The following is a 26,542-nucleotide window of genomic DNA, read 5'->3' as shown; positions in this document are numbered from 1 at the left end:
CTGGGGTTTGTTCCCAATATGTCTTTGACTTACCACACCAATGACTGTTGCGTAATTCAGTAGTTTATGGCCTCAAGTACTGTCAATGAATTTACTGGTTGGTGGTTCCCTGGCCTTGTTTAACAACAGGCAGGCATGCAGGCATCTTTGTCATCCTGAATAGATTGGATTGGTGGAATGGGATTAGAATAACAGGGATAACCTTATCAACCTTAGCGCATAGTCGCCCACTAATCCTTTGTGAGCAGTCATCAGAAATCACGGATCAGAAAGGTTGACGAGTAGAGGAGTTGAACGGTTGGGAACTCCTCATAGCCATATCCCCCTCAGGCTGGCCATTTGTTCCACTCAAGACCCACTGCTCCAGAACTAAGACAGCCTAGGCCTACAGGGTGCAGAAGATAAGCTGGTTACACACATAACCAGGACTGGATCAGCCCACGGGAAGAGGAAAGAAAAAGGAGCTTCAGCCTCTGTAACAACTACACGGACAGTTTATTAGGTACACCACCCCGTTCACGAAAATGGATCGCTCCTACAGACAGTGACTCGCCTGGCCATGGCTTGCTATATAAAGCAGGCAGACAGGCATTGAGGCATTCAGTTACTGTTCGATTGAACATTAGAAGGGGGAAAAAGAATGGCCTAAGTAACTTTGATCGTGGTATGATCGTCGGTGCCAGGCTCGCCGGACCCAGTATCTCAGAAACGTCTGCCTTCCTGGGATTTTTACGCACGACAGTGTCAAAGTGTTACTGAGAATTTTGCCACAAACATAAAACATCCAGTCAGATGAGGTCCTGTGGGCAAAAAACACTTTGTTGATGACATAGGTCTAAGGAGAATGGAAAGAATCGTGCAAGCTAACTGACGGGCCACAAACAGACAAATAATGGCGCAGTACAACAGTTGTGTGCAGAATGGCATCTCGGAATGCACAACTCCTCCGTCATGGATGGGCTAACGCAGTAGATGACCACCCCGGGTTCCACTCCTATCAGCTAAAAACAAGAAGAAGCGGCTCCAGCGATCACCAACACTGGACAATTGAGGGGTGAAAAAACATGGCCTGGAACATGACAGCAAGTTCAGTTAACTTGAGTGGCCTGAGTAGTCCCCAGATCTCAACCCAATAGAGCATCTTTCGGATGAAATGGAACGGGCTGTTCGCAGCATGAATGTGCTGTCGTCCAATCTGCAGCAACTGTGTGATGCCATCGCGTCAGCAAGGACCAAGGTCCCTGGGGAACGATTCTGACACCTTGTAGAATGCCCCCAAGAATTCAGTCTGTTCTGGTGGCAAAGGGGGATCCGACCCGGTACTAGATGGGCGTACCTAATAAAACTGTTCGGTGAGTGTATGTCAGTACTGAGAGTATGTCTGCCTCTACCTATGTCTTGAAACAATATCAGTGACCTCAGAGTATTCTATTGCAGTCTTTTCCTGTTCAAGTAACATGTATTGAAATGACAGTTATTTGAACAAGTATCATCAGTTCGATGATCTCACCTTTTGAGAGGTTCAAGACTTCTCACACTCTTTGGGAATTGGGCAAGAAGCAGTGAGGCAGAGAGTGAGAACTAGGCTGTCATAAATCATGTTGAAGGTCAAGTACTGTGGACTGACAAAAGGGAGCGGTGTGGGTCAAATAAGTCCAGGGGGGCTTGAGCCGTGAACAAATAGAGCAACACTACTTGTCTGCTCTCCCTTCTCTCCCTCTCTCTCTCTCACTCTTTCTCTCTCCAGAGAAGTTGCTCTGTATCCTTCCTTCCTTCCTCCATCTCTCTCTCTCCTCTTTTTTCAGACACCAGACCTTCATTGCTCTTGTCCTAGTTTTCACTTTTGTGTGTCACCTCTTCCTCTCATTTACAGGGGTGGCCTCCTTTCTCTCTGTTCTCAAACTTGTTTTCTTGTTCCCCAAAGTGAACTATAAAACAGTGGACTGTTTCACTGCACTGTTTTTCTTTCTAAAAGGATATAATAACATCAGTGGCCTGTCATGCTTACATTTGTTCTCTAATTCCTCTGAAAATAAATCAAAGCTTGGCAAAAAATGTCATCATGAAATGTAATCTTCCTAACCTTTATTGTCTCTCTCTATTTCCTATTGCCAGTGCAAGAAGGTCTGTGGATATCCATCCTTACCCCATACATTGTTTGTAATGTCCCAGTGTTATATAACAAGAGGAGAGTGTTCAAGGGGAGGGTGGTCTAGATATGGAGAGCTTAGATGTGTGTTATAAACAGGGGTGCAACTTTGCTTTTAGAAGTGGTGGGGGACATAATTTTTTAAATATATATGTTTATCCAGTCGGATAAACACTCCAAACAGCCTATTCGACCGCTCGGGTGTGTCCGCATGGTCCTAAAACACACCGTTGCCTCGTTTTGTTATCACATTCCAATGTTAAAACTGGGGAGATGAAAATGCAATTTCAGAATGTGGGGGGGACATTTCCCCCCTGTCCCCGGTGAAAGTTGCGCCCCTGGTTATAAATGTGGCTCAGACACTGAGCTGTTCTGACAGCATAGGAGACTTGTTTACTCCACTGATGTTGGGTCAGCTTGAGAGGACGTGTCTGGGATCATCAGCATCTCTTTAGAGAACATCAATAAGACATGTCCTAATGTACAATGCAGACAGGGGGTCACCCTGTACCAGAGAGAGAGAGAGAGAGAGAGAGAGAGAGAGAGAGGTCATAATAATGGCGTTAGAGCCATAATAAGGAAAGAATAATAAAAGCCAAAAATGTATTTTGTTTGCACTGGACCAAAGCCCTGTGTGGGAGTGACTGTTAAAGTTTTTTTTTAAAGGCACTTACCAGAAAAGTGTATCACCTACAGTAGAGGTTAGTACAATAACCACCTATTCAAATCAAATGTTATTTGGCACATGCTTCGTAAACAGCAGGTGTAGACTAACAGTGCATTTCTTACTTACGGATCCTTTTCAAACAATGCAGAGCTAAAGATAAAAAATATAAATAGTGACATGAGGAATAAATACACAGTGAATAACGAAAAACAATAACAAGTAAAAAATAACATGGCTTTATACAGGGAGTACGAGTACCGAGTTGATGTGCAGGGGTAGGAGGTAATTGAGTTAGTTATGTACATATAGTAGTGCTAAAGTGACTAGGGGACAGGAACGATAATAAACTGCAGCAGCTGTGTGTGGTGAGTATGAAAAGTGTGTGTGTGTATGAGTGTGAGTGTTTGTGTGGCGTCAGTATGCATTTGTGCGTGTTATATGTGTGTGGGTATGTACACATATGTACACATATGTAGTGTGTGTGTTTATCACAGGAGGTTGGTGGCACCTTAATTGGTGGAGGACGGGCTCGTGGTAATGGCTCGAACGGAATAGGTGGAATGGTATCAAATACATTAAACACAACGTTTCCATGTGTTTGATGCCATTCCATTTCCTCCATTGCAGCAATTATTATGAACCGTCCTCCCCTCAGCAGCCTCCAGCGGTGTGTATGTATGTGTTGGTGTGTCAGTGTAAGTATGTGTGAGTGTGTAGGTGGAGTCCAGTGTGTGTGCATAGAGTCAATGCAAGAGAGTTAATGCAAAAAAATGGTCAATACAGGTATTCTGGGTAGCCATTTGATAATTTATTTAGCAGTCTTGTTTAGCGGTCTTATGGCTTGGGGGTAGAAGCTGTTCTGTTGGTTCCAGACTTGGTGCACTGTTACCGCTTGCCATGCGGTAGCAGAGAGAAAATTCTATGACTTGGGTTGCTGGAACCTTTGACAATAGTTTGGGCCTTCCTCTGACACCTCCTGGTATAGAGGTTCTGGATGGCAGGGAGCTTGGCCCCAGTGGTGTACTGGGCCGTACTCACCACCCTGTGTAGCACCTTGTGGTCGGGTGCCTTGCAGTTGCCGTACCAAGCGGTGATGCAGCCAGTCAAGATGCTCTCAATGGTGCAGCTGTAGAGCTAGTGCTACACTTTCACAAAGACTTCATTGATGCTTGTTCTTAAAAAGCACAAAAAACTGACATCGATACAAAAAATGAACAGTTGGGAAACATGTACAGACATCGGGTTTATAACCCATCACAAGAGTGGGAATATCAAAATGTCACACCGCACTTCAGGCTTCTGCTGGGGTATTCGTCAGTTGGGACACCTACTCCAAAGACTTTGATTTAATACCAAGTAAGCCTAGTTCTTCTTAATTTGCTGAATTAGAATGTTAACATCATAGAGATCCTATTAAGTATTCTAATGACTAATTCTGTGGTTAAAGCTGCAATATGTATATTTTGGGCACATGTGAGTTATAAATCTGTCATTCTCATTGAAAGCAAGTCTAAGAAGAAGTAGATCTGTTCTATATGTGCTATTTTTATACTTCTGGTTCTTAAGTTTCGTTTTTGGCCCTAATAATTGGAGTCATTGTCCACAAGGCAGCACTATGGGCTGTCTAGTTCCTGCCTATCCTTTCTTTGGATTGGTGGATGCATCTCCGCTGAATTGGGCCTAGCTCTTCCTCTTCCTCTCTAGCTGATGAAGATTATGTCATAGAACAAAATGTATAAGATCTCCTAAGCCTGTGTTGACCACAGACCTTAATTTCGGGGGTTTATCCTACAAAACGCCATTAAATTCCCCATAAGCTTTGTCCAACTGACCATTGTGGCGTTAGTGCCTACAAAAATACGTAATTACTATTTCTCTCCATAGCACTTTCAACATTTTGTCGTACAAGATAGTAACGCACTTATATATTTTTTTAAAGTATTACACTATAAATCCCATAATGCTATTGGCGAATGTTTTCGTTGTGATTGGTCAGACGCCTGTGAACTGGTTGACGTGTATTACCGTGCGCCTTTAACCTTGTCCATGAGGATATTATGAAAGTCTCCTGTTTGTTCGCAGTTTTATAACCTGTCTTATATTATTTGTGTGTAAACCTTCGAAAAACGATGAGCAAATATATTCTGCCCGTCTCGGTCTTTGGAACAGTGTTTGGGTCCGCTGTTTTATTGAAGTGAGTCGCCAAAGAAATTCCTTCTCAAAAAGCTAGAAGAATCCTAACAACTATACCTTTTGCCATCCGCTGATGCTTCTGTAGTCTTATGACAAAGCTCCCCAATCCATCAGGGGTTTGATGTAATGAAACTGCCAGTCACAGTTAAAGATATATAATGCACAGTGCTACTTAACATTGCATGTTGTAATGTGTAGCCAAAACCTTTCTAAACCATCTCTTACAGCTTGAGTGTCACTCTGAATTATGATTGTGTCATTCTCCCCATAGGAACCATGTTACTGGAGGCCCTTGTCCCAGTAAGGCTAAAATTCCAGGGAAGACTGTGGTCATAACAGGAGCCAACACTGGGATTGGTAAAGAGACAGCCAAAGAACTGGCCAAGAGAGGTACAGAGAATTTGGCTACATCATAGCGACAACTAACCACTTATTTTACGCAAGGGCTTATTAGTAGGCTACAGAGCACATATTTAGACAATGCAATTATATTCCATTTTGGTCACTGTGTAAGGGATCTCGTCCTCCTCTTCTGAGAAGGATCGGAGGATCAATTTGCAGCGTGGTAAGTGTTCATGATGTAAACTGAACACTGAAATACAAAAAAACAAAGTGACCGAACGAAAACCGAAACAGTCCTGTCTGGCGACATACACAAAGACAGAAAATAAACACCCACGAAACGCAGGTGGAAAAAGGCTACCTAAGTATGATTCTCAATCAGAGACAACTAACGACACCTGCCTCTGATTGAGAACACAGAAACCAACATAGAAAAACAAACAGACTGCCCACCCCAACTCACGCCCTGACCATACTAAAACAAAGACTAAACAAAGGAACTAAGGTCAGAACGTGACACTGGCTATTATTATAGTTTTACTATTATTATGTAATGTTTGTCTTTACTATTGTGTGATTGGCTAGTTGTTACAAGTAATTCAAGCAACCATAATTGCTTGAGAAAACAACCAGAACGACCTTAGTATTAATTATGAGTTACCTACAGTTGAAGTCGGAAGTTTACATACACCTTAGCCAAATACATTTAAACTCAGTTTTTCACAATTCCTGACATTTAATCTAAGTGACAATTCCCTGTCTTAGGTCAGTTAGGATCACCACTTTATTTGAAGAATGTGAAATTTCAGAATAGAGTGATTTATTTCAGCTTTTATTTCTTTCATCACATTCCCAGTGGGTCAGAAGTTTACATGCACTCAATTAGTATTTGGTAGCATTGCCTTTAAATTGTTTAACTTGGGTCAAACGTTTTGGGTATCCTTTCACAAGCATCCCACAATAAGTTGGGTGAATTTTGGCCCATTCCTCCTGACAGAGATGGTGTAACTGAGTCAGGTTTGTAGGTCTCCTTGCTCACACATGCTTTTTCAGTTCTGCCCACAAATTGTAAATGGGATTGAGGTCAGGGCTTTGTGTTGGCCACTCCAATACCTTGACTTTGTTGTCCTTAAGCCATTTTGCCACAACTTTGGAAGTATGCTTGAGGTCATTGTCCATTTGGAAGACCAATTTGCGACCAAGCTTTAACTTCCTTACTGATGTCTTGAGATGTTGCTTCAATATATCCACATAATTTCCCTACCTCATGATGCCATCTATTTTGTGAAGTGCACCAGTCCCTCCTGCAGCGAAGCACCCCCACAACATGATGCTGCCACCCCCGTGCTTCACAGTTGGGATGCTGTTCTTCGGCTTGCAAGCTTTCCCCTTTTTCCTCCAAACATAACGATGGTCATTATGGCCAAACAGTTATATTTTTGTTTCCTCAGACCAGAGGATATTTCTCGAAAAAGTATGACCTTTGTCCCATTGTGCAGTTGCAAACTGTAGTCTGTCTTTTTTATTGCAGTTTTGGAGCAGTGGCTTCTTCCTTGCTGTGCGACCTATCAGGTTATATCTATATATGACTCGTTTTACTGTGGATATAGATACTTTTGTAGCTGTTTCCTCCAGCATCTTCACAAGGTCCTTTGCTGTTGTTCTAGGATTGATTTGCACTTTTCGCACCAAAGTACGTTCATCTCTAGGAGACAGAACGCGTCTCCTTCCTGAGCGGTATGACGGCTGCGTGGTCCCATGGTGTTTATACTTGCGTACTATTGTTTGTACAGATGAACGTGGTACCTTCAGGCATTTGGAAATTGCTCACAAGGATGAACCAGACTTGTGGAGGTCTACAATTTTTTTCTATAGTCTTGGTTGATTTCTTTTGATTTTCCCATGATGTCAAGCAAAGAGGCACTGAGTTTGAAGGTAGGCCTTGAATACAGATACAGATACACCGCTAATTGACTCAAATGATGTCAATTAGCCTATCAGAAGCTTCTAAAGCCATGACATAATTTTCTGGAATTTTCCAAGCTGTTTAAAGGCACAGTCAACTTAGTGCATGTAAACTTCTGACCCACCGGAATTGTGATACAGTGAATTTTAAGTGAAATAATCTGTAGTCTGTAAACAATTGTTGGAAAAATGACTTGTCATGCACAAAGTAGATGTCCTAACCGACTTGCTAAAACTATAGTTTGTTGACAAGAAATTTGTGGAGTGGTTGAAAAATGAGTTTTAATGAATCCAACCTAAGTGTATGTAAACTTCCGACTTCAGCCGTAGTTACTCTTTCCCATTTTCAATCCTTTTCCATCCAATCAGGTGGTCGAATCATTATGGGGTGCAGGGATATGGAGAAATGTGAGGCGGCTGCCAAAGAGATTCGGGGGCAGACACTGAATCCTCATGTTTACGCACGCCACATAGACCTGGCCTCCATCAATTCCATCCGCCAGTTTGCAGAGAGAGTCAACCAAGGTCAGTTAAAATACGCACTGGAGAGACATCAACTCAAATGAGACCCATTGGAAGTAACGGCCACTTTATGAGTTGAGCTACACCCTATTCTCAGACAATGGTGTGTGTGTGTCTCTCTCTTTCTCTCTGTGTTTCTCTCTGTGTCTCTCTCTGTGTGTGTTTTCTTCATGTCATTGCAGAGGAAACTCATGTGGATGTGCTGATCAACAATGCAGGTGTAATGAGATGTCCAGCAGGGAAGACAGAGGATGGGTTTGACATACAGTTTGGAGTGAACCATTTAGGTATGTTCCTGACTACTCCCAAGTAGTGTGCACTTTCTGCAGTGTTTTATTTCGTACTGTTGCTTTACATTGTATTATAAATACATAGCTATAATATAGGCGAATATGGGCATTGTCATATGTTCATGTTACCGTGTTCCTCTGTTTCTTCAGGTCACTTCTTGCTGACCAATCTGCTGCTGGAAAAGCTGAAGGACTCTGCCCCTAGCAGAGTGGTCAACCTGACCTCTCTCGCCCACATCGTCGGGGAGATCGATTTCAATGACCTCAACTGGGACAATAAGAAGTTTGACACCAAACGGGCCTACTGCCAAAGCAAACTCGCCAACGTTCTATTCACAAGAGAACTGGCCCAAAGGCTAGAAGGTAAGTCCAGTAGCTCTGTGTGTGTGTGTGCTCTGTGTGGGTTGATAGGTTTGTCCTCTGTTTGGGTAGGTTTGTTATTTTTGTGTTGTTGGGTTTGTATTTTCCATTGATTACAGTATTGATTACTGTGTTGTTAATCTTTGTTGTGACAGGTACTGGGGTCACTGTGAATTGCCTACACCCCGGGGTTGTTGCCACAGAGCTGGGGAGACACACTGGCCTCCACCAATCGCAGTTCTCCAGCTCAGTGCTCAGTGAGTCCACCGCCTTCTCCTTGTCTATTACACTTGGAGATCCACTCACGTGAAAATGTTTGCTAAACCATCATATCAGTTTAGATTAATAGGCTCAGTAGGTCATAGTTGAAGCTCCCAATCTCTCAGGAAAAGTTATTCACAAAAAAGCTTCCAATGACCCCTAATGTCTCTGCCTCTCCCTGCAGGTCCGTTCTTCACCCTCCTGGTGAAGGGGCCAGAGCTGGGGGCACAGCCTAGTGTCTATCTGGCTGTGGCCGAGGAGTTGGAGGGGGTTACGGGCTGCTACTACGACGTCATGATAGAGAAGGAGCCAGCACCCAAGGCCCTCGACCAGGAGGTGTCCCGGAGGCTGTGGGAGGCCAGTGCCAGGCTGATGGGGCTGGAGCAGGCAGCATCAGCAGCAGTGCCAGCCTCAAATAGGGCCCAAGAGAAGCCCAGCACAGACCCACACACAAAGATCATAGCCAATCACTCACTGTCAGCGCTTGAGCAAACAGGAATGAACCCTGGAGTATGAGCCCTGATATGGAAAGAAGTCCCAGTGAACGGTTGACTTTGCATAGGCGCCATTTTCTCTTGACAAGAGCATGTACAATATGAAATCGGAGCTAGCTGGAGATTTCGATTATGGCTCGTGAGACATATGCATATGCTACAGACTAATGCTTGATTTCACCTGCTTGTCCAATGTCCATACATCTGGAGATGTTATCGAGGCAATGATACAGGAGTGACTTGTCCAACAGCACAGTGAGTGTTGGCTTACAGTAGGTTCCAGAGGGAGCAGGTTTTCATTCCAACCAATGTCAAGTTATATTTTAATGAATAATTATGGAAACCTTTCATGCCCAGATACTCTGAGACAGAAGGAGATGGAAATCACTGTTATTAAAACAGTTGTAATGTGTTATGAACTGAACACACAGGCTCAAGTTCATTGCATGTATTGTAATGAGTAAAGTATAATGTTGCCTCATGTTGCCTCATCTGGCCATTATGAGGCTCAAGGGGCGGCAGGGTAGCCTAGTGGTTAGAGCGTTGGACTAGTAACCGGAAGGTTGCAAGTTCAAACCCCCGAGCTGACAAGGTACAAATCTGTCGTTCTGCCCCTGAACAGGCAGTTAACCCACTGTTCCTAGGCCGTCATTGAAAATAAGAATTTGTTCTTAACTGACTTGCCTGGTTAAATAAAGGTTAAATATATAAAATAAAAAAAGGGAAATGGTTCCCCTGTCATATTTTTAACATTTTTAACATTTATTTAACTAGGCAAGTCTGTTAAGAAAAAAATCTTATTTACAGTGACGGCTTTCTCCGGACAACCATGGGCCAATTGTGCGCCGTCTAATGGGACTCCCAATCACAGCTGGATGTGATACAGCCTGGATTCGACCCTGGGACTGTAGTGACGCCTCTTGCACTGAGATGCAGTGCCTTAGACCACTGCGCCACTCGGGAGAAGCAGTTGCTTATCATTGATTATACTATTATTCACTGAGCTAATCTAACAATACTAGAGTGAAAGCCGGAATCAGAAAAGTGGATATGCAATAATGAAATACCTAGAGTCGCATTATAGATCCCAAACTTTAAAAATATATATATTCTCGGATTTCTCCCACAAGACATGATTAAGATAAGCACATACTGTGGAATCTGGAGCTGTATTTATGCTTTAACCCTGTCATGTTTGTTTGGGCTGGTTTATGTATTATTAATCGTTTGTGAGGAAGAGGGTTAGCATTCTACAGGCAGTATTTTAAAAACTGTAATCTGCCAATTACCACCACCTGGTGGTGAGCTATCAAACTATGAGGGCAACACATTTTGACCACATATGTAATGAAGAAAATGGAGACCAAAGAAAACATTTCTTAACCCCCCCCACAGAGCTTCTGCAAGCTTTGACTGCATCTCACCAAAAATATGTTACTTACATGTCTTGATGTTTTCCTGTAGCTACATTGTTGCTTTATAACAACACATCACCTCACTATCTGGAGTCAGAAAACTGTTGATAAAACTGTCCAGGCTGGCATGCATTAATGGATACTGTTGGCATACACACAGCTTAAGTGCTTTGGATATATTAGCCCTGAACTCTCTGAGGGATCCATTTCACAGGGCTCTTCCTGTCAATAAAATCCCTAAATTCAGATTGAGAGAAAGACATCCACCATCTGAATGTACTCTGATGAGCATCGATCCCTGGAAACTAATACCGTTCACCAGCCAAATCCGGTGTCAGTTTACCAGCAATGACACTCCCTGGTGCCACCCTAAAAAGCTGAGGGTAATAGGAGATCAAGGGTTTTCCACATCCCTCTGATTTGGAAAAGCAGGTAATGTTTTGTAAAGTGGAATACCAGAAAGACTTTAACATACGGTTGTGAAGGGCCATAAAAGAGACACTGTTATTGCTCTCCCTAAACATGCACAAACAAACAAAATCATATTTTTGACAACAAAAACAATGACCTTTTTGTTTCTGTATCTTATCTGAAGGTTCTGCAGTGATTTATTCATTCTTGCCTTGTGGTAGAATTTAGAAACATGTCTATCATGTCTGTGTGAGCCTTGAGGCATTTGTATACTGAACAAAAATGTAAACGCAACATGTTTTGGTCCTATGTTTCATGACCTGAAATAAAAGATTACAGAAATGTCCCCTATGCACAAAAGGCTTATTTCTCTCAAATTGTGTGCACAAATTTGTTTACATCCCTGTTAGTGAGCATTTCCTTGCCAAGATAATCCATCCACCTGACAGGTGTGGCATATCAAGAAGCTGATTAAACAGCGTTGTCGTTACAGGTGCACCGTGTGCTGGGGACAATATAAGGCCACTCTAAAATGTGCAGTTTTGTCACACAACACAATGCCACAGATGTCTCAAGGTTTGAGGGAGTGTGCAATTGGCATGCTGACAGCAAGAATGTCCCCCAGAGCTGTTGCCAGAGAATGTAATGTTAATTTCTCTACCATAAACCTCTTCTAACATAGTTTTAGAGAATTTGGCAGTACGTCTAACCGGCCTCACAACCTCAGATCAAGTGTAACCACCTCAGCCAAGGACCTCCACATCTGGCTTCACCTGCGGGATCGTCTGACACCAGTCATCCAAATTAAACTGAGTATTTCTATTTGTAATAAAGCCATTTTGTGGAGAAAAACTAACACCCATGGCTGCGTCCCTGTCCAGTCATGGGAAATGTGTTTAGTAGACTTTAATTTTTGCCAAAGTTTTTTTTTTAAATGGTGTTGTTTAGTAGTGCAAGGGCACTTCGCAGACTATTGCATACGAGCACTTCAGACTGCCCTCCTAGGCCCACCCATGGCTGCACCCCTGCCCAGTCATGGGAAACTGATAAATTAGAACCTAATGAATTCATTTCAATTGGCTGATTTCCCTATATGAAATGTAACTCAGTAAATGTGTTTAAATTATTGCATGTTGCATATATATATTGTATAGTTTAAGCATCTCAACAGAAAAAACAACACTAGATATTCTATCCCAGTATTTTTATGAATAAGCAAAGAACACATTTTCTATCCTCTGCATGGATGACAGCATGAGTATGACGTTTGCGCTCTTGAACAGACCCTCTTGAACTACATATCCCAAAATGCACTTGTCGTTTCACAAAAAAATAGGTTCAAGGTACAGTATTTTCATGACCAGAGAGCAAATTTGCTGTTTGACAATTTAGTGAATTTGTAAACGTCTTGGGTCGCAATTCGTGAAGTTAATCTGCAACAGAGTGCATTTGGTCGTCAAGAGACGTTTGTGAGGCGGTGTCATTACAGAGGAGAAGCTACAACAGGAAAAACACAACAACACTGTCGGTGAGTGCAACTTTACCATAGAGAGAACAATGAGCCAGATGTTTTACCGGATGTAGAAATCTGAAGCATCCGGTTGGCGTTTCCACTCAACACCAAATATGGTGATGAGAGGAAGCCCAGTGGCCGGCAGTGGGAGAAGACGGAGCGAGATGAATTTTGGACGAGATTCTGCAAATTTCCTCATCGATGAAACGTTTGAAGTTTTTGAAGTTTTCTGTTCCCAAAACTAAAATATGTTACGAACATAGTACTTTTTGCCAAAGTTTCAAAAAAAAAATGCGTTGTTTTGTAAGTGTAAGGGCGAATTGAGATTCAGGCTAAGCGTTCCCTAACTGAAATATGCAAATACATGCTAGAACGCGCCAATGGGATCTCGTTAGTTCGTGCTTGTTCTGCCGACTATGATTAATTTTCTACCATTGGAAACGATTGGCTGTGGTCTATCTTTGGGTTATAAAAAAATCTTTGAGGTTACTTTGTCAACTTTAAATTCTTCCATGCATCTTCTGCTGCAGTCTGAAATGCAGCATATGTCCCAGCGATTGCTACATAGCACAAAGTGTGCCTTAGAAGTGTAAAAAAATTATATTTTTGTTCCAGCCAGGCACCTTTGGACCATCAGTATGGCAGAGCCACAGAGGGTGAGAGATTTGCCTGAGGATGTAGACACAGATGACTGCATGACTTCATACACTCACATTTACAGTCCAGATTTACTCAAGTAAGTGGAAATACAACCTTAATGTACCAACTGTACTTGAGCTGTGCATTGTCATTTGGAACAAAAGCAATGGCCAGTAGATTTTATAGGGAAATGTTATTACCTTAAGTGATGTAATAGGAAAATATGACATAGGGCACTCTGTATAATACTGGTACTTGTACATAATTTTTTAACAATATCTTTTCACAGAGACCAAGTGGCGTTCATAACTGGAGGGGGAACTGGAATTGGACTGCGCATAGCTGAAGTGCTCATGAGGTACTGTACCTGGAGTCTCTTGACGTACTACTCCATGCTCCCTGAGACTGTACCTTAACCCTCTGGTTGGGTTATCACTGCCTATCTTCTTTTACCTATAGAGCATGTTACTCTTCACCTAAGACCTTGAATGGTGCATCTGTCACGTTTGGCTTCCTGGTACATCACATGATCTCAGCCTTAACCTTGCACCTTTCACTTGACATGTCCCTGCTCCCCTCACCCCTCATCTATCACATTCCCTTGGCCTTTACCCTGCCTACACCTGGGACTGCTCACCTCATGCCACTGTGTTCTACCTATAGCTTACTTGTGTCATCCACAAACCACCATTAGAGGCAACTAAAACCTTATACCGCATGTCATCACACACGGAACACCTTGCACCTCACCCCTAACCTCTCACCTCTCGTCTCTTTCAGGCACGGCTGTGACACAGTGATTGCCAGCAGAAACTTGGAAAAGCTGACAGAGGTCTGCTACCCTTATATCGTGTAGTAGACCAAACAAAAACCATGTGGATTAAATGTTGAATAAATGTTGATTTATCATGCTGATGTCTCGTCTATGTTTTCTTCCAGGCTGCTAAGAAGCTGATGGCAGCGACGGGACGCCGCTGTCTCCCTCTGACCATTGACGTGCGACAGCCCCAGACCATCTCCGCTGCCGTGGACGAGACGCTGAAAGAGCTGGGCAGGATTGATATCCTCATTAATAGTATGTAGAAGACACACGTGTGCACAGACAAACATGCACATGCACCCATACAACAACATTGTAGGTATGGGGGGGGAATTAAATTGGCTCTGCTGTGAAATTGTGTGCGACATTGATTTTAATGAAGCCATGTCGCGGTGAAAGCAGTGTGATTTTGTTTAAATTATGACATTTTCTCAAGCAATGGCAATCTCTCTTTATCAACTGTTATCATATAGGCCTGTTTCAGATCACAAAGTCATCATCTGTTCTGGCTTTTATCATTTTTGTTACGTTTATAACTTGATTTGCATTTCACAACATTTCAATCTCAGTCTTTGTTTACATTTGTACATTTTCTTTTTAATACCCAATTTTGAATGGAAACGTGTTAACGTTGGTTGTTTGAAATAGGTCTATCTCTCTGGTCACCCCCAAAACCAATTCTTCCTTTGGCCGCCTCTCCTTCCAGTTCTCTGCTGCCAATGACTGGAACGAACTACAAAAGTCTCTGAAACTGGAAACACTTATCTCCCTAAGCACCAGCTGTCAGAGCAGCTCACAGATTACTGCACCTGTACATGGCCCATCTATAATTTAGCCCAAACAACTACCTCTCCCCCTACTGTATTTATTTATTTATTTTGCTCCTTTGCACCCCATTATTTCTATCTCTACCTTGCACATTCTTCCACTGCAAATCTACCATTCCAGTGTTTTACTTGCTATATTGTATTTACTTCGCCACCAGGGCCTTTTTTTTTCTTCTTTTTTGCCTTTACCTCCCTTCTCACCTCATTTGCTCACATTGTATAATAGACTTATGTTTTCTACTGTATTATTGACTGTATGTTTGTTTTACTCCATGTGTAACTCTGTGTTGTTGTATATGTCAAACTGCTTTGCTTTATCTTGGCCAGGTCGCAATTGTAAATGAGAACTTGTTCTCAACTTGCCTACCTGGTTGAATAAAGGTGAAATAAAAAAATGAATGTAAAAAAAAATGTGTAAGGAACTGTCTAGCGATCTATTTTATTTTATAGATGCTGCTGGAAACTTCCTGTGCCCTGCAATCTCCCTCTCCTTCAATGCCTTCAAGACAGTCCTGGAGATTGACACCATGGGTACATTTAACACCAGCAAGGTGGTCTATGAGAAGTGGTTCAAGGTACGGTACACTCTCAGTATGCACTGAGATTTTTCAATCAATTTCCTTCAATCTAACTACCTACCTTTTTCACATGACTTGCATGGATATTCCTGTTTGTTTTTCATTGTTGTGCTATTACCTCAGATAGTCATACTTCTGGTAAAATGTATGGATAGATAGACTTGATCATGTCTGATGTTTGTGTTCAGGACCACGGGGGTGCCATTGTAAACATCTCTGCCACCCTCGGCTACAGGGGTCAGGCTCTCCAGGTGCATGCTGGCTCTGCCAAGGCTGCCAACGGTAAAAAACGTTACAGTGTTATAACTCTGATTGTAACTATATTGTTGTGTTTTTATGTGGTTCTATGTATTTGGTAGAAAGTAGCTGTAGTCTTTTGGTGAGTCAGCACTATTTCTCAGATATAACAGCAAGCCCACTAACAACTTCCCCTCTCTTTATTCATCCCACTACTCTTTTTCTTTTCACGTCTCTCTCCCTCAGATGCCATGACCAAGCACCTGGCTGTTGAATGGGGACCAAGTGGGGTAAGGGTTAACACCCTGGCACCAGGTCCTATTTCTGGGACAGAGGGCTTCCATAGACTGGGTAAGGATCTGTGGCTGCCTGGCTGTGATTTGATAAACATGTTTGGATTGATTAAGCCGTAAGCCAAACTCACACATGGCCACACATACTTTTTAGTGATAAATCTTGCCACTCCTCTCTACCTTTTAATGAAGTATGTTTTATTATACACTTAAGTAGATCTGGGTAATTCTGTGTTATTTCTATGCTAGTGAGGTCAAAGTTATCAACAGCAGAGCCTTAGGGGCTTCCCGGGTGACGTAGTGGTCTAGGGCACTGCATCGCTGTGCCACCAGAGACTCTGGGTTCGCGCCCAGGCTCTGTCGCAGCCAGCCGCAACAATTGGCCTAGCGTCGTCCGGGTTAGGGAGGGTTTGGCCGGTAGGGATATCATTGTCTCATCGCGCACCAGCGACTCCTGTGGCGGGCCGGGCGCAGTGGTCGCCAACCAAGGTAGCCAGGTGCACGGTGTTTCCTCCGACACATTGGTGCAGCTGGCTTCCAGGTTTGATGCTCGCTGTGTTAAGAAGCAGTGCAGCTTGGTTGGGTTGTGTTTCGGAGGACGCATGGCTTTCGACCTTCGTCTCTCCCGAGCCTGTACGGGAGTTGTAGCGATGAGACAAGATATAGTAATTACTAACAATTGGATACCACGAAAGTGGGGAGAAAAGGGGGTAAAATAAAAAATATATATAAAAAAAAAAAGAGCAGAGCCTAGGAGAGGTAAACTAAATTAAGTCCTCTTCAGTCTCATTTTTCTTTCTCACCCTCCCCTCCCCTCCCCTCTTGTCTTCAGGTGGCAACATAGCAGACAGCATGGGTGCCTTCTCATCCATTCCGCTGCAGCGGGCAGGCAACAAGACTGAGATGGCCCACAGCGTGCTGTTCCTGGCCAGCCGCGCCTCCTCCTATGTGACGGGCCACATCATGGTGGCTGACGGCGGGAGCTGGCTCACCTCAGCCAATGACGTGTCCATGCTGCTCGGTATAGCTTCCTCTCAGTCTGCTAAACTCTGACACGGCCCCTCTCCCTGTCCCAGGTGTGTAGTACAGGGAAGGAGGTGCAGCTGTAGGTGTAGGGGAAGAGGACGTTGTGAAGTGTGTTGTGGATAAGTAGAGTGCATTTATCTTTCATCTAGAAAAAATATTATTCTGCACTTTGTGACATCGGCTGATGTCAAATTTGATTGATTGATTGGAGTAAAGTGGCATAGTTATAGGGGTAGTGTTTTGCCCTGAGTTGGGCATAACTGATTGCTTAATTTGTCTGGCTTGTGTTTCATTTTCTTCTGTGGCCTTTCGCCTAAGGACACTTTAGATAGAGAAGCATCAACTTATTATTTGATATGCAGATACTGTCTTCAAATTAAATTGTGTTTATTTTGCTTTCAGGCTATTGGTCAGCTGAACTGAAGAGAGACAAGTAGATGGTGAAGAAGAAGTGGCAGATTTAGAATAATCTGCTAAATATAAATCAATGGATTTGCCATGTATGATCTTTGAGACTGGAAAGCTACCATAGCTGATAGTGGTTAAGTGGACAATAGGAGGTAAACACAAATATTGACTGGAAATGATTGACCTAAAAAGACACATCACAGCCACATGTTGAAAACGGGATAGATTGGCCCAATCATGTTTCAAGCGTTGGATAATGAGTTAATCCACACCATTTAAAAAAATTGTAATGACTAAATACAATAACTACTTTGGATTAAGAATCAATATGTTGATGAACGTGATTAGTAAAATCGCCTTCTGTAGTTGTTGAATCATGTAGGCTAGTTGTTGAAATTACATTGTAAAGCACTTACAATTTCCATACACAATGTCCAGAAATGTTCCTAATAAACCTTGACATAATGACATTTAAAAACTCTGCCTCCATTTCAAACATCACAACACTTTTCTAACCTCATCATACATGTACTGAACTTGAGTATTCAAAATGACTCCTCCAAGCAAACACTGAGTTTTCACATAGCATGCCCTACTGTATGACCATATTGTTCTAGATAAATGGCGAATGAAACAGTAACACCAATAGTATAGCCAGAAAGATAATACATTATTAATATGCATTGACTAAAATCTGCCAGAGGGGTGCGCCAACGTACAATGCAGTAGAAATTGGGACCTTTGCTTTTTGGATTCAATGTGTGTTGTGTTGCTAAGATGTTAAACTTGCCAATATACCCTTTACATTATTCGTTCACCATTATTATGCTAAACAAAGCCCAAGAAAACCAAGAACATTTAATCTATTGCCTACATGAGAAAGGCTGGGTACCACTCACAATCACTGTTGGTGCTAGTTGAAGTCTTTTGGAGAATGTGCATGGCCATGGATGTAAAAATACACTACATTACCAAAGGTATGTGGACACCTGCTCTTGGAACATCTCATTCCAAAATCATGGGAATTAATATGGACTTGGTCATCCCTTTGCTGTTATAACAGCCTCCACTCTTCTGGGAAGGCTTTCCACTAAATGTTGGAACATCTGTGGAGACTTGCTTCCATTCAGAGCTTTAGTGAGGTTGGGCACTGATGTTGGGCGATTAGGCCTGGCTCGCAGTCAGTGTTCCAATTCATCCCAAAGGTGTTCGATGGGGTTGAGGTCAGGGCTCTGCAGGCCAGTCAAGTTCTTCTACACCAATTTCAAAAACCATTTCTGTATGGACCTCACTTTGTGCATGGGGGCATTGTCATTCTGAAACAGGAAAGGGCCTTCCCCAAACTGTTGCCACAATGTTAGAAGCACAGAATTGTCCAGAATGTCATTGTGTGCTTTAGCGTTAAGATTTCCCTTCACTGGAAGTAAGGGCCCTAACCTGAACCATGAAAAACAACCCCAGACCATTATCCCTCCTCCACCAAACTTTACAGTTGGCACCATACATTGGGGCAGGTAGCATCCACCAAACCCAGATTTGTCAGTCGGACTGTCAGATGGTGAAGCGTGATACTCCAGAGAATGCATTTCCACTGCTCCAGAGTCCAATGGCAGTGAGCTTTACACCACTCCAGCCAACGCTTGGCATTGCGCATGGTGATCTTAGGCTTGTGTATGGCTGCTCGGCCATGGAAGTCCATTTCATGAAGCTCCCGATTAACAGTTATTGTACTGCCGTTGCTTCTAGAGACAGTTTGGAACTCTTTAGTGAGTGTTGCAACCGAGGACAGACAATTTTTTACACGCTAAGTGCTTCAGCACACAGCCGTTGTGTGACAGCTCTTAAGTAAGGCCATTCTACTGCCAATGTTTGGCTATGGAGATTGCATGGCTGAGTGCTCGAGTTCATACACCTGTCAGCAACGGGTATGGCTGAAATAGTTGAATCCACTCACTTTAAGGGTCGTCCACATACTATGTATATATAGTATATGAAATAAACAATGGTTAGACAACGCAATTAAAAGCCTACACAGGTATTTTGCATCGTATTTTGGACTGCGGTTCGTTCTGTGCGCGTGCGTGAAACGTCACCGCTGTATGCGGCTGAGGGATGGCAAGGGCCGGGTATTTGCTGCTGATGCTGATGACAGTGTGAACGGCCTCTGCGCTCCTTTATATCGTTATACCTCAGTGCTGTAATCACGGTTTAGAAATGTGGCAACATATTTTGTATGTTTGACACAAACAGAAGCATCTTCAGACGGAGAATCATGTCTTTGGAGAGTGTTAGGATGGTAAATACATTTCGGGAGGCCGGGAGAAGCTGAAGAAATTTTAAGCAAGCGGACTGAATTTGTTCCTGACACAGGTGGATGATTGTTGGATCCGAAACGTCTGGATAAAAACACAAAACGCGGATGTAAATGAAAATTATCGTCAGAACGAATAAACTGACTTAAATGGGAAAAGGAAATTACCTGAAGGTCTTCATATTCAGTCTAATTTTGCTTCAGAATCAAGGGCTGACGAATTGGCTCGTTAGCTAGCTAGTTAACAAGCTAACTAGCTCGAGCTTCCTTCAGGATATTATAGGGATGCTCGGACGCCTTCGCGTTAAATCAATGTTAATATTGCCAAACATGTTATTGTCAGTCTGCAAGCATTGGCATGCTTTACATGGAGTTCAGCGTTGCTTGCTAACTAAGTTAGCAAGCTAGCTATTTATTTACTCGAAGGTTGGCGTATTATAATCCACTGTCAAGTTAAAACACATCTCGCATTGGCTAAAAGCTAGCTAGCTAGCTAGCTAGCTGGTTAACCAGTTGACGTTAGCTACAGTCACACTTTGAAACCAAATTGTCGATAACCCAGTGGCAGTGCCACATATTAGTACATGTTAACTAGTTAAACGTTGGCGATATTATTGCATCCAATTTATAGCATGAATCCAATGTTCTGCTTATTTTCAGACTGAATTTTTTGGCAGTCAGCTGTATTAGCAAGACGATGCTTGACAACAACCGGGGCAACTGACAGCTAAAATTAGTCCGTCCCAATGATGCTGGAGATGGGGACAGTGAATTTATATAGCACGCCGTGTTTATCATTTGCTTCCTTTTCCCTTGATCAGGTTTGACCATTTTCTATCCAACTAAACTGATCAATTCCCTTACTATTACAGGAACTCATCTTTTTGTCTGTTATGTCACTTCATATTGTCTTGTAATATCATAGTCATTGTATGACATTGGCAAAGAATTAGAATACTAACTATTAGAATATAGTAATTTAATAGGATCGATATGGACATTAGCATGTTGCCCCAGTAATAGTTTGGTTCTTAGAACATTTCTATTTAGCCTGTGCTATTTTGCTAAGACACATGTCACCAATTAATGTTGCATTCTAAAGTATACATCAAAGTTCATAATTCTATGGAATGAATTATAAATTTTTCTGAAAATGCACATTGGATTAGTTGACAACATTTAAAAAAAAAAAAATGCAGGGTTAGTCACTGTAAATGCATGAGTAGTGGATAATTTAAGGCAACATCAACAATTATGGCAAGTAGACAAATCAATGAATATAGGAAGTACACTGGTTATAAGCACTAAGGTGTTTACACAGTGCTGAGATGTCATAAATTCAGAGCTAGACAGTCAGGTTTTTATTTACCATCATGCAACATTTGCCTATGGATCTAATCAAGGATATCAACTACCATGTGTAGAATAACAATATTGAAATTGAGAAAGAATTGGATTTTGACTTTAATGTAAGAGGAATTATAAGCTTTCTCAAATTTGCTCAGGAATTATCTATTTAAATGGAACAGACTCTGATGTCTAGCCCTCTGGGACATTCTGAGTGGGATCCAGAAGGCACAAGCTCCCATGGATTCATCCTCTTGGATTCAGACAAAGGAGCCATAATGCCTCAGAGAAAAGGTGGTCAGACAGCTTTGGATTTCCAGAAAGTTGACCAGGATGTATCTCTATGCCTGGAAGAGCTTTTCCAGGAGAACGCCTTAAATTTAGACAGTCTTTTCAGGACCTCCAGTTACTCTGGTGGAGACAAGATTTTGCCATGGGAGGGAGATCAATCTAATCATTCTCAAGATGTTCCCCTGGACAAACCTCTAGAGTTATCGCCTCTCAATGACAAAATTGAGGAACATAACAATGTAAGTGACAGTCCTCTACCTTGGCTGTTATTCTCCAAAACCACTGATTTGCTCAGGGACGACTCAGTGTGTGAGGAACTAAATTCCCTGCAAGATCCACCTGTGACTTACACAGACTCTGTTAACAGTCACAAGGAGCTGATAACCCTCAGTGAACCTCCTTCTCCTGTGAAGGTTTCAGATAGGACTCCAGATACCAACACAGAGGCTTCCTCTTTGTTGGTAAATCACCTCTCATCTGAAAACTTCACCTTCTCCCCCAGCCCTGCCCCTTCAGGTGAGGTGAACCCACAGGGTGTCAGTAAGGAGCTTTTACTCCTGTCACTGGATGAGGACAGTGGCTTCCCTCCTCCCTTACAGGGCGGGGAGACTGTGTCACCTGAAACCGGGGACAAAGGTTTATTCCTGGAACCTGTGACTGATCTACCCACAGTCAGTAACAGTACCCCTGAAGGTTTACCTGAGCGCAGCTTCTCACACAACAACATCCATACTGACTGCGCTAGAGAATCTCCAGGGGTTCAGGTGGGATCTGTGCCTTTGCTGGATCTGGAGGTTCCTGACTGTGACAGCAGCCTCAGCCTCTGCCCTACTCCTCTTGAGTCACCAACCTGCACGGGTGCATCACCTGCAGAGGATTCAGAGCAGGAACATACTTTGGCTACTTCAATCCTGACTCTATCAGAGCACAGAGGTGAGGGGGACTCGTCCCTCCTTCTGAACTCTTCACCATTGATTGAACCCCCGTCGCCAAAGTTCCTCTCCAACAGAGATGCTTCGGTCCTTGGTCAACTGCCCAGTGGCTGCAGCTCCGAGGAGAATGGCCCCCAAGATTTGATGGAAGACAAAATTATCTTTGATTTTACCAAACATGAAGGAGAGGAGGAAATGGCTCTGGATCAGTGCTTGACCTCAGACGTGCTGCCCGATGAGGAAACATTGGACTTGAAACCACCTGAGGCTGTACAGGGTGACAGTGTTCCTGCCTTACAAACTGAACAGCGTGATGGGGAAAGGTTGGCAGACTTGGACCTGTTTGCCGGAACCACGGGTTGTCACAAACGTGATAGTTTTGATTGCCCAGTTCTGGAGTTGAATGGTTTGTCTTCTGATTCTGGATGGACTAGTGAACAAACAGTAGGGACGCTGTCACTCTCTAAAATGGTGGGGTCTGACTCCATGGTCCCCATAGTGAATCAGAGAGAGGAAGACCCATCACCTCTGAAGGCAGTATTTGACGCTCTGGACCAGGATGGGGATGGATTTGTACGCATTGAGGAGTTTATGGAGTTTGCTGCTGCCTATGGGGCTGACCAGGTGAGACGCATCTCTTTTTAGATTTGTGTCTGCATTGTTTTTGCTATTCAGTTCCCAGTCAGTGCATGAGGGAGTGTAAGGTCATGGTGAATTGGTCATCTGAAAGGGTTCTGCATGCGTGTTAACCTAGAGATCATAAGCCTCATTCTGTTAAAATGATTTACTATTGATTTTCCGCTTTACTGTAGAGCTTCCTGTAAAATCTTAGTTAATTCCATCAACTGCAATCCATCCCTCAGTGTTTCCTCAAAGGGCGAGAGGCTTTAATTTGTAGGCTATTTTGTAACAGAGACTAGGCAGCCAAGCTAACTGGTAGGCCTCTGTTAATGGCCATTATTACAACTAGTTTCAGATTGAGTAAGAGGAGCCTAGATTATGAACGTCAGGTAACATGTTCTCACATGGGATAGGCATACACTCTTATTTGTTATTTTCCATGAAGAGGGAATGCACTGGGGGGATTTATGTTACCCCAAAATGCAATAGAACCCAGGAAACCTGAGCACTTGGACTTTTGTGTACGATACTGAAGAACACCGGGCAATGATTTTATAATTTAAACCCTAAACGTAGCGTTTGCCGGCAGAGGGCGATATTGAGTCATGTCCTTTTACCGTCCAAACTCATTGTATGCAGCCTGCAATACATTCGTATCCCTCGTAGACCGTACCTAAAACATTATCTCTTGGCTTAGATTTCCTCCTTAACTTTATTTAATGGCGAGGAGGCTGGTAAAAAAGGGAAATATGCGAACTTTCCATGTGAATCACCATGGTGGCTAAATGCCAATCCTGGTTGTGTATCGTGTTCAGCCAATCAAGTTGCAGCAGTCTTTTTTCACCGTTAACCTAACGCAGCGCTGTATCGCGGAAAACTAAGACTGTTCTCAGGGCGGGTCTGCCGGTTTTGACTAGCAGAAGTGACTTTTCGCAGCAGGTTAGGAGAATTAGGTTAGGGTTAGCTAAAATGCTAAAAATAGTCTCTGGCGTGACTCAAACATATCTAGCAACAACCAGGTCTGCCCTGAGAATAGTCTTGGTTTCCACTAATGCGATGAAACCCTTGGTCTGATAGTTTCAACCGTATTGGCTGAACGCGATACAACACATCTGGGATTAACATTTAGCCAGTCTAGCATGGTGATGGAAATGGTGTTTCATAAGTAAAGTACTTATTTCCCCTGTTTTTTTCCCGCCTTATCGCCATTAAGAAAGGTTAAGGAGGAAATCGAAGCCCATGCAGCCTGAATGGAGAATTTTTTTCTTTTTTTTTTCTTCACGAATTGGTTCATGAGGGATACAACTGTATTGCTGGCTGCATATGCATTTGGACGGTAAAATGACTTGACTCAATATCGCCATCTGCCGGCCGTTGGGCTACCCTAAACACAAACCTTCAGCTTTGCATTTATCAGCAATAACAGTAAACTAGGCTACAATAGGTCACAAATGGTTTGTGAACACACTATTGAAACATGATCAGACAAAGCTTGAGAGTAATTTCATGCTCTATAGCTTGGGTTTGAAATGAATTATCAGAGGATGAACTCGGGTCACTTATTCCCGTTAAACCCAGAGAATGCTTTTTGGCCAATGGATTTGAGAATAGATTTGGCCAACACTGCCACTCATTCTTAACCTTGTTTTGATTAATATTTTGCCTAATCTCTCATTGGTCAGTGTTCAATAGCTGGGATTTGGCATGAAAATCGTGATAAATCTGAAGGAAAATATACGGGCTGAAATTAATTCTGACAGGACAGGCCTGGTACCACCTGCCCTCTTATTCTACAAAACAAGCCACGAAGATGGTCAAATCTGCCCATAGGCAACATACCTCACTCCATTGTACTGCATAATCTCATGTGTATTGGCTGTTCCATCCTGCCCCAGCTATGACCTTCACCCATTCTCCATCCCAGGCATCTTGCTTTACACCCAAACATATCACTTAAATTCTGTGGTTTTTCTTCGCTAGGAAGTGAGGCCAATTAAAGAAAAACATTGAAATGCCTTCCACAGCTGTTGGGAGGTGAAAGGTGTAAAATAAATAATTTGATTGGCATACATCCCTTTTTGTGAAAATAATTGTATGTGGGTATAGGCTAGAGTTTCCCCCTTAGCTTTTTTTCATAGTCCTTTGGTTTTACTCCGAATCCACCCTGCTTTATTTCTCTGTAAGGCCATGGAGTTAATTGTATTATTTGGCTACGAGGACATGGCTGGGCCTAGGTGTTGGATGTGGTTATATGTACACAAACTCAGTACATAAACAATAAAGTTAAAAGGGTGTCAGGTTCATTCCTCTGTTGTCCAACATTCTTGCCTTTTGTGCCAGTCACAAAAGTATGTTTATAACAAGTAGTCCTTACTTCCTGTAAGCACCCAACCTTTCAGTTGCAAATAATGGGCGAAAGGTTGGATGCAAATACCATTGTAACTGGTGACACACACATTCGCAATTTAATTATCTTTTCAATGATTACCATTCCGTATAGGCCTACTTCAGCACATTTAGCCTATCTTGCCAATTGTAGGCTAGAACAGAATTTTAGGACTGACCCTGAATGTGGTTGCTGAAAGGAAGATCTTGGAATGTGTGGTGGTGGTGGGGGTTTAGGTAATTAAAGATCTTCCATTATAGCTTTATCCACAATTCTTACAGAGGAGACATTCTATTTTGTTAACCTCATTTCCCTGATTTTAGATTTTACCATGGCATTTTAAGCACAGATGCACTCTACATTATACAAGTTAGTGCGTAGTAGTTGGCAAACAAAAGTCACTCGAGTCAAACCACCATTTAGGCCTAGTCAAAACATGTGACAGTGATTTCTTTGCAACAGGAACAGGATAGATTAGCAGGCTCTATTGCTGGCTGACTAATCGTCTCTTTAAATCCCCTTCCCCCAGTTCATAACACCATTGTCAGCCCTGTTTTTTTCCTGTACACCCCATAGGTATCTCTGGCTCCCCAGACTGAGTGGTTAGGTAGGCTTAAGTAGAATGTTGTATTTCCCCAGAGTCAGAGGGGCTGAAATGTGTAGGGTACCATCACCTCCCTACGACCCTGTTTTCTGAGAGGGAGGGGGGACTGCTTCACTCTGGACCATCACCACGAAGTACCATATCTTGTTTTTTTATGGCGCGAGATAAATGAACATGACATTTGGGAAACCCTCCCAGATCGCTGGTGTAGTCTAACTAACTCTGCGTTATTCCATGGTGTTTGGTTTCTGGTGGCCTCTTCCACGAGTAGCTCCATAGTATCCTTGTGGTTTTCCTGACATCCATGTTTATCAAGGATTTGTTTTGGATCGCAAACCAGGTTGTGCAGATTTGATTACCTCAGTGTCTCTCATTGAGCTGAGGTATTGCATGTCTGGTTTCCATGAGCTGTGGGAAAGCTTGCACCCTTTACTGCTTAGCTTATTCAATTGCTTCTCAGATGTCCGCCTGGCCTATCATGACTAGAGAGAGAAAGATGGGCTTAGACTGGTTTGTGTTCTTCATTAAGGAAAGTAAGCAAGCAGTAGACAGACTTATCTCTAGAATTTGAAGAATGTTATTTAATGACCTTATGAGTGGGTTTTGTATTTGCCGATTCAAGGACAGTTTGGCATAGTCC

General features: G+C 42.8%; 3 protein-coding genes across 7 annotated transcripts in view; all 3 read left to right on the top strand.

Moving 5' to 3' along the window:
• The first annotated feature begins 4,819 nt into the window (after nt 1-4,819).
• LOC112223708 (retinol dehydrogenase 13) lies at nt 4,820-9,667 on the top strand. Its single transcript, XM_024386858.1, has 7 exons — nt 4,820-5,010; nt 5,281-5,399; nt 7,686-7,841; nt 8,021-8,125; nt 8,279-8,491; nt 8,644-8,745; nt 8,934-9,667. The coding sequence occupies exons 1-7, from the start codon at nt 4,946-4,948 to the stop codon at nt 9,263-9,265; spliced, it is 1,092 nt and encodes a 363-aa protein (XP_024242626.1). The 5' UTR covers nt 4,820-4,945; the 3' UTR covers nt 9,266-9,667.
• Nucleotides 9,668-12,386: 2,719 nt separating this feature from the next.
• decr2 (2,4-dienoyl CoA reductase 2, peroxisomal) lies at nt 12,387-17,880 on the top strand. 4 transcript variants are annotated; one of them, XM_024386860.1, is made up of 10 exons: nt 12,387-12,597; nt 13,202-13,318; nt 13,511-13,579; nt 14,002-14,053; nt 14,161-14,296; nt 15,319-15,443; nt 15,635-15,728; nt 15,930-16,034; nt 16,809-16,997; nt 17,405-17,880. In XM_024386860.1, the coding sequence occupies exons 2-10, from the start codon at nt 13,221-13,223 to the stop codon at nt 17,437-17,439; spliced, it is 903 nt and encodes a 300-aa protein (XP_024242628.1). In that variant the 5' UTR covers nt 12,387-12,597; nt 13,202-13,220; the 3' UTR covers nt 17,440-17,880. The 4 variants fall into 4 exon arrangements, with proteins under 4 accessions (XP_024242628.1, XP_024242627.1, XP_024242629.1 ...); XM_024386859.1 differs by having other exon boundaries at nt 13,198-13,318; XM_024386861.1 differs by having other exon boundaries at nt 13,198-13,318; nt 16,809-17,052.
• A 1,641-nt stretch (nt 17,881-19,521) lies between these two features.
• The window catches only part of rab11fip3 (RAB11 family interacting protein 3 (class II)), a 51,737-nt gene continuing 44,716 nt past the window's right edge, over nt 19,522-26,542 (top strand). The window contains exon 1 of one of the 2 annotated variants that reach the window (XM_024386862.2): nt 19,522-22,915. In XM_024386862.2, coding sequence (XP_024242630.1) covers nt 21,242-22,915 — 1,674 coding nt within the window. In that variant the 5' untranslated portion in view covers nt 19,522-21,241. The remainder of the gene's footprint in view (nt 22,916-26,542) is intronic. The other variant, XM_024386864.2, reaches the window with a different exon arrangement.

Source organism: Oncorhynchus tshawytscha, linkage group LG24 (assembly GCF_018296145.1).
Source record: "Oncorhynchus tshawytscha isolate Ot180627B linkage group LG24, Otsh_v2.0, whole genome shotgun sequence".
NCBI classification, from domain to species: domain Eukaryota; kingdom Metazoa; phylum Chordata; class Actinopteri; order Salmoniformes; family Salmonidae; genus Oncorhynchus; species Oncorhynchus tshawytscha.
This window is presented reverse-complemented; position numbering and strand designations above follow the sequence as displayed.

Excerpts from the sequence above, each read along its gene's own strand:
- LOC112223708 (XM_024386858.1), top strand. The coding sequence starts at position 4,946 with ATGAGCAAATATATTCTGCCCGTCTCGGTCTTTGGAACAGTGTTTGGG. Across the intron at positions 8,126-8,278 it reads GTTTGGAGTGAACCATTTAG|GTCACTTCTTGCTGACCAAT; the intron begins GTATGTTCCTGA and ends CTGTTTCTTCAG. Across the intron at positions 8,492-8,643 it reads ACTGGCCCAAAGGCTAGAAG|GTACTGGGGTCACTGTGAAT; the intron begins GTAAGTCCAGTA and ends TTGTTGTGACAG.
- decr2 (XM_024386860.1), top strand. The coding sequence starts at position 13,221 with ATGGCAGAGCCACAGAGGGTGAGAGATTTGCCTGAGGATGTAGACACA. Across the intron at positions 14,297-15,318 it reads GATTGATATCCTCATTAATA|ATGCTGCTGGAAACTTCCTG; the intron begins GTATGTAGAAGA and ends TTTATTTTATAG. Across the intron at positions 15,729-15,929 it reads CTCTGCCAAGGCTGCCAACG|ATGCCATGACCAAGCACCTG; the intron begins GTAAAAAACGTT and ends TCTCTCCCTCAG.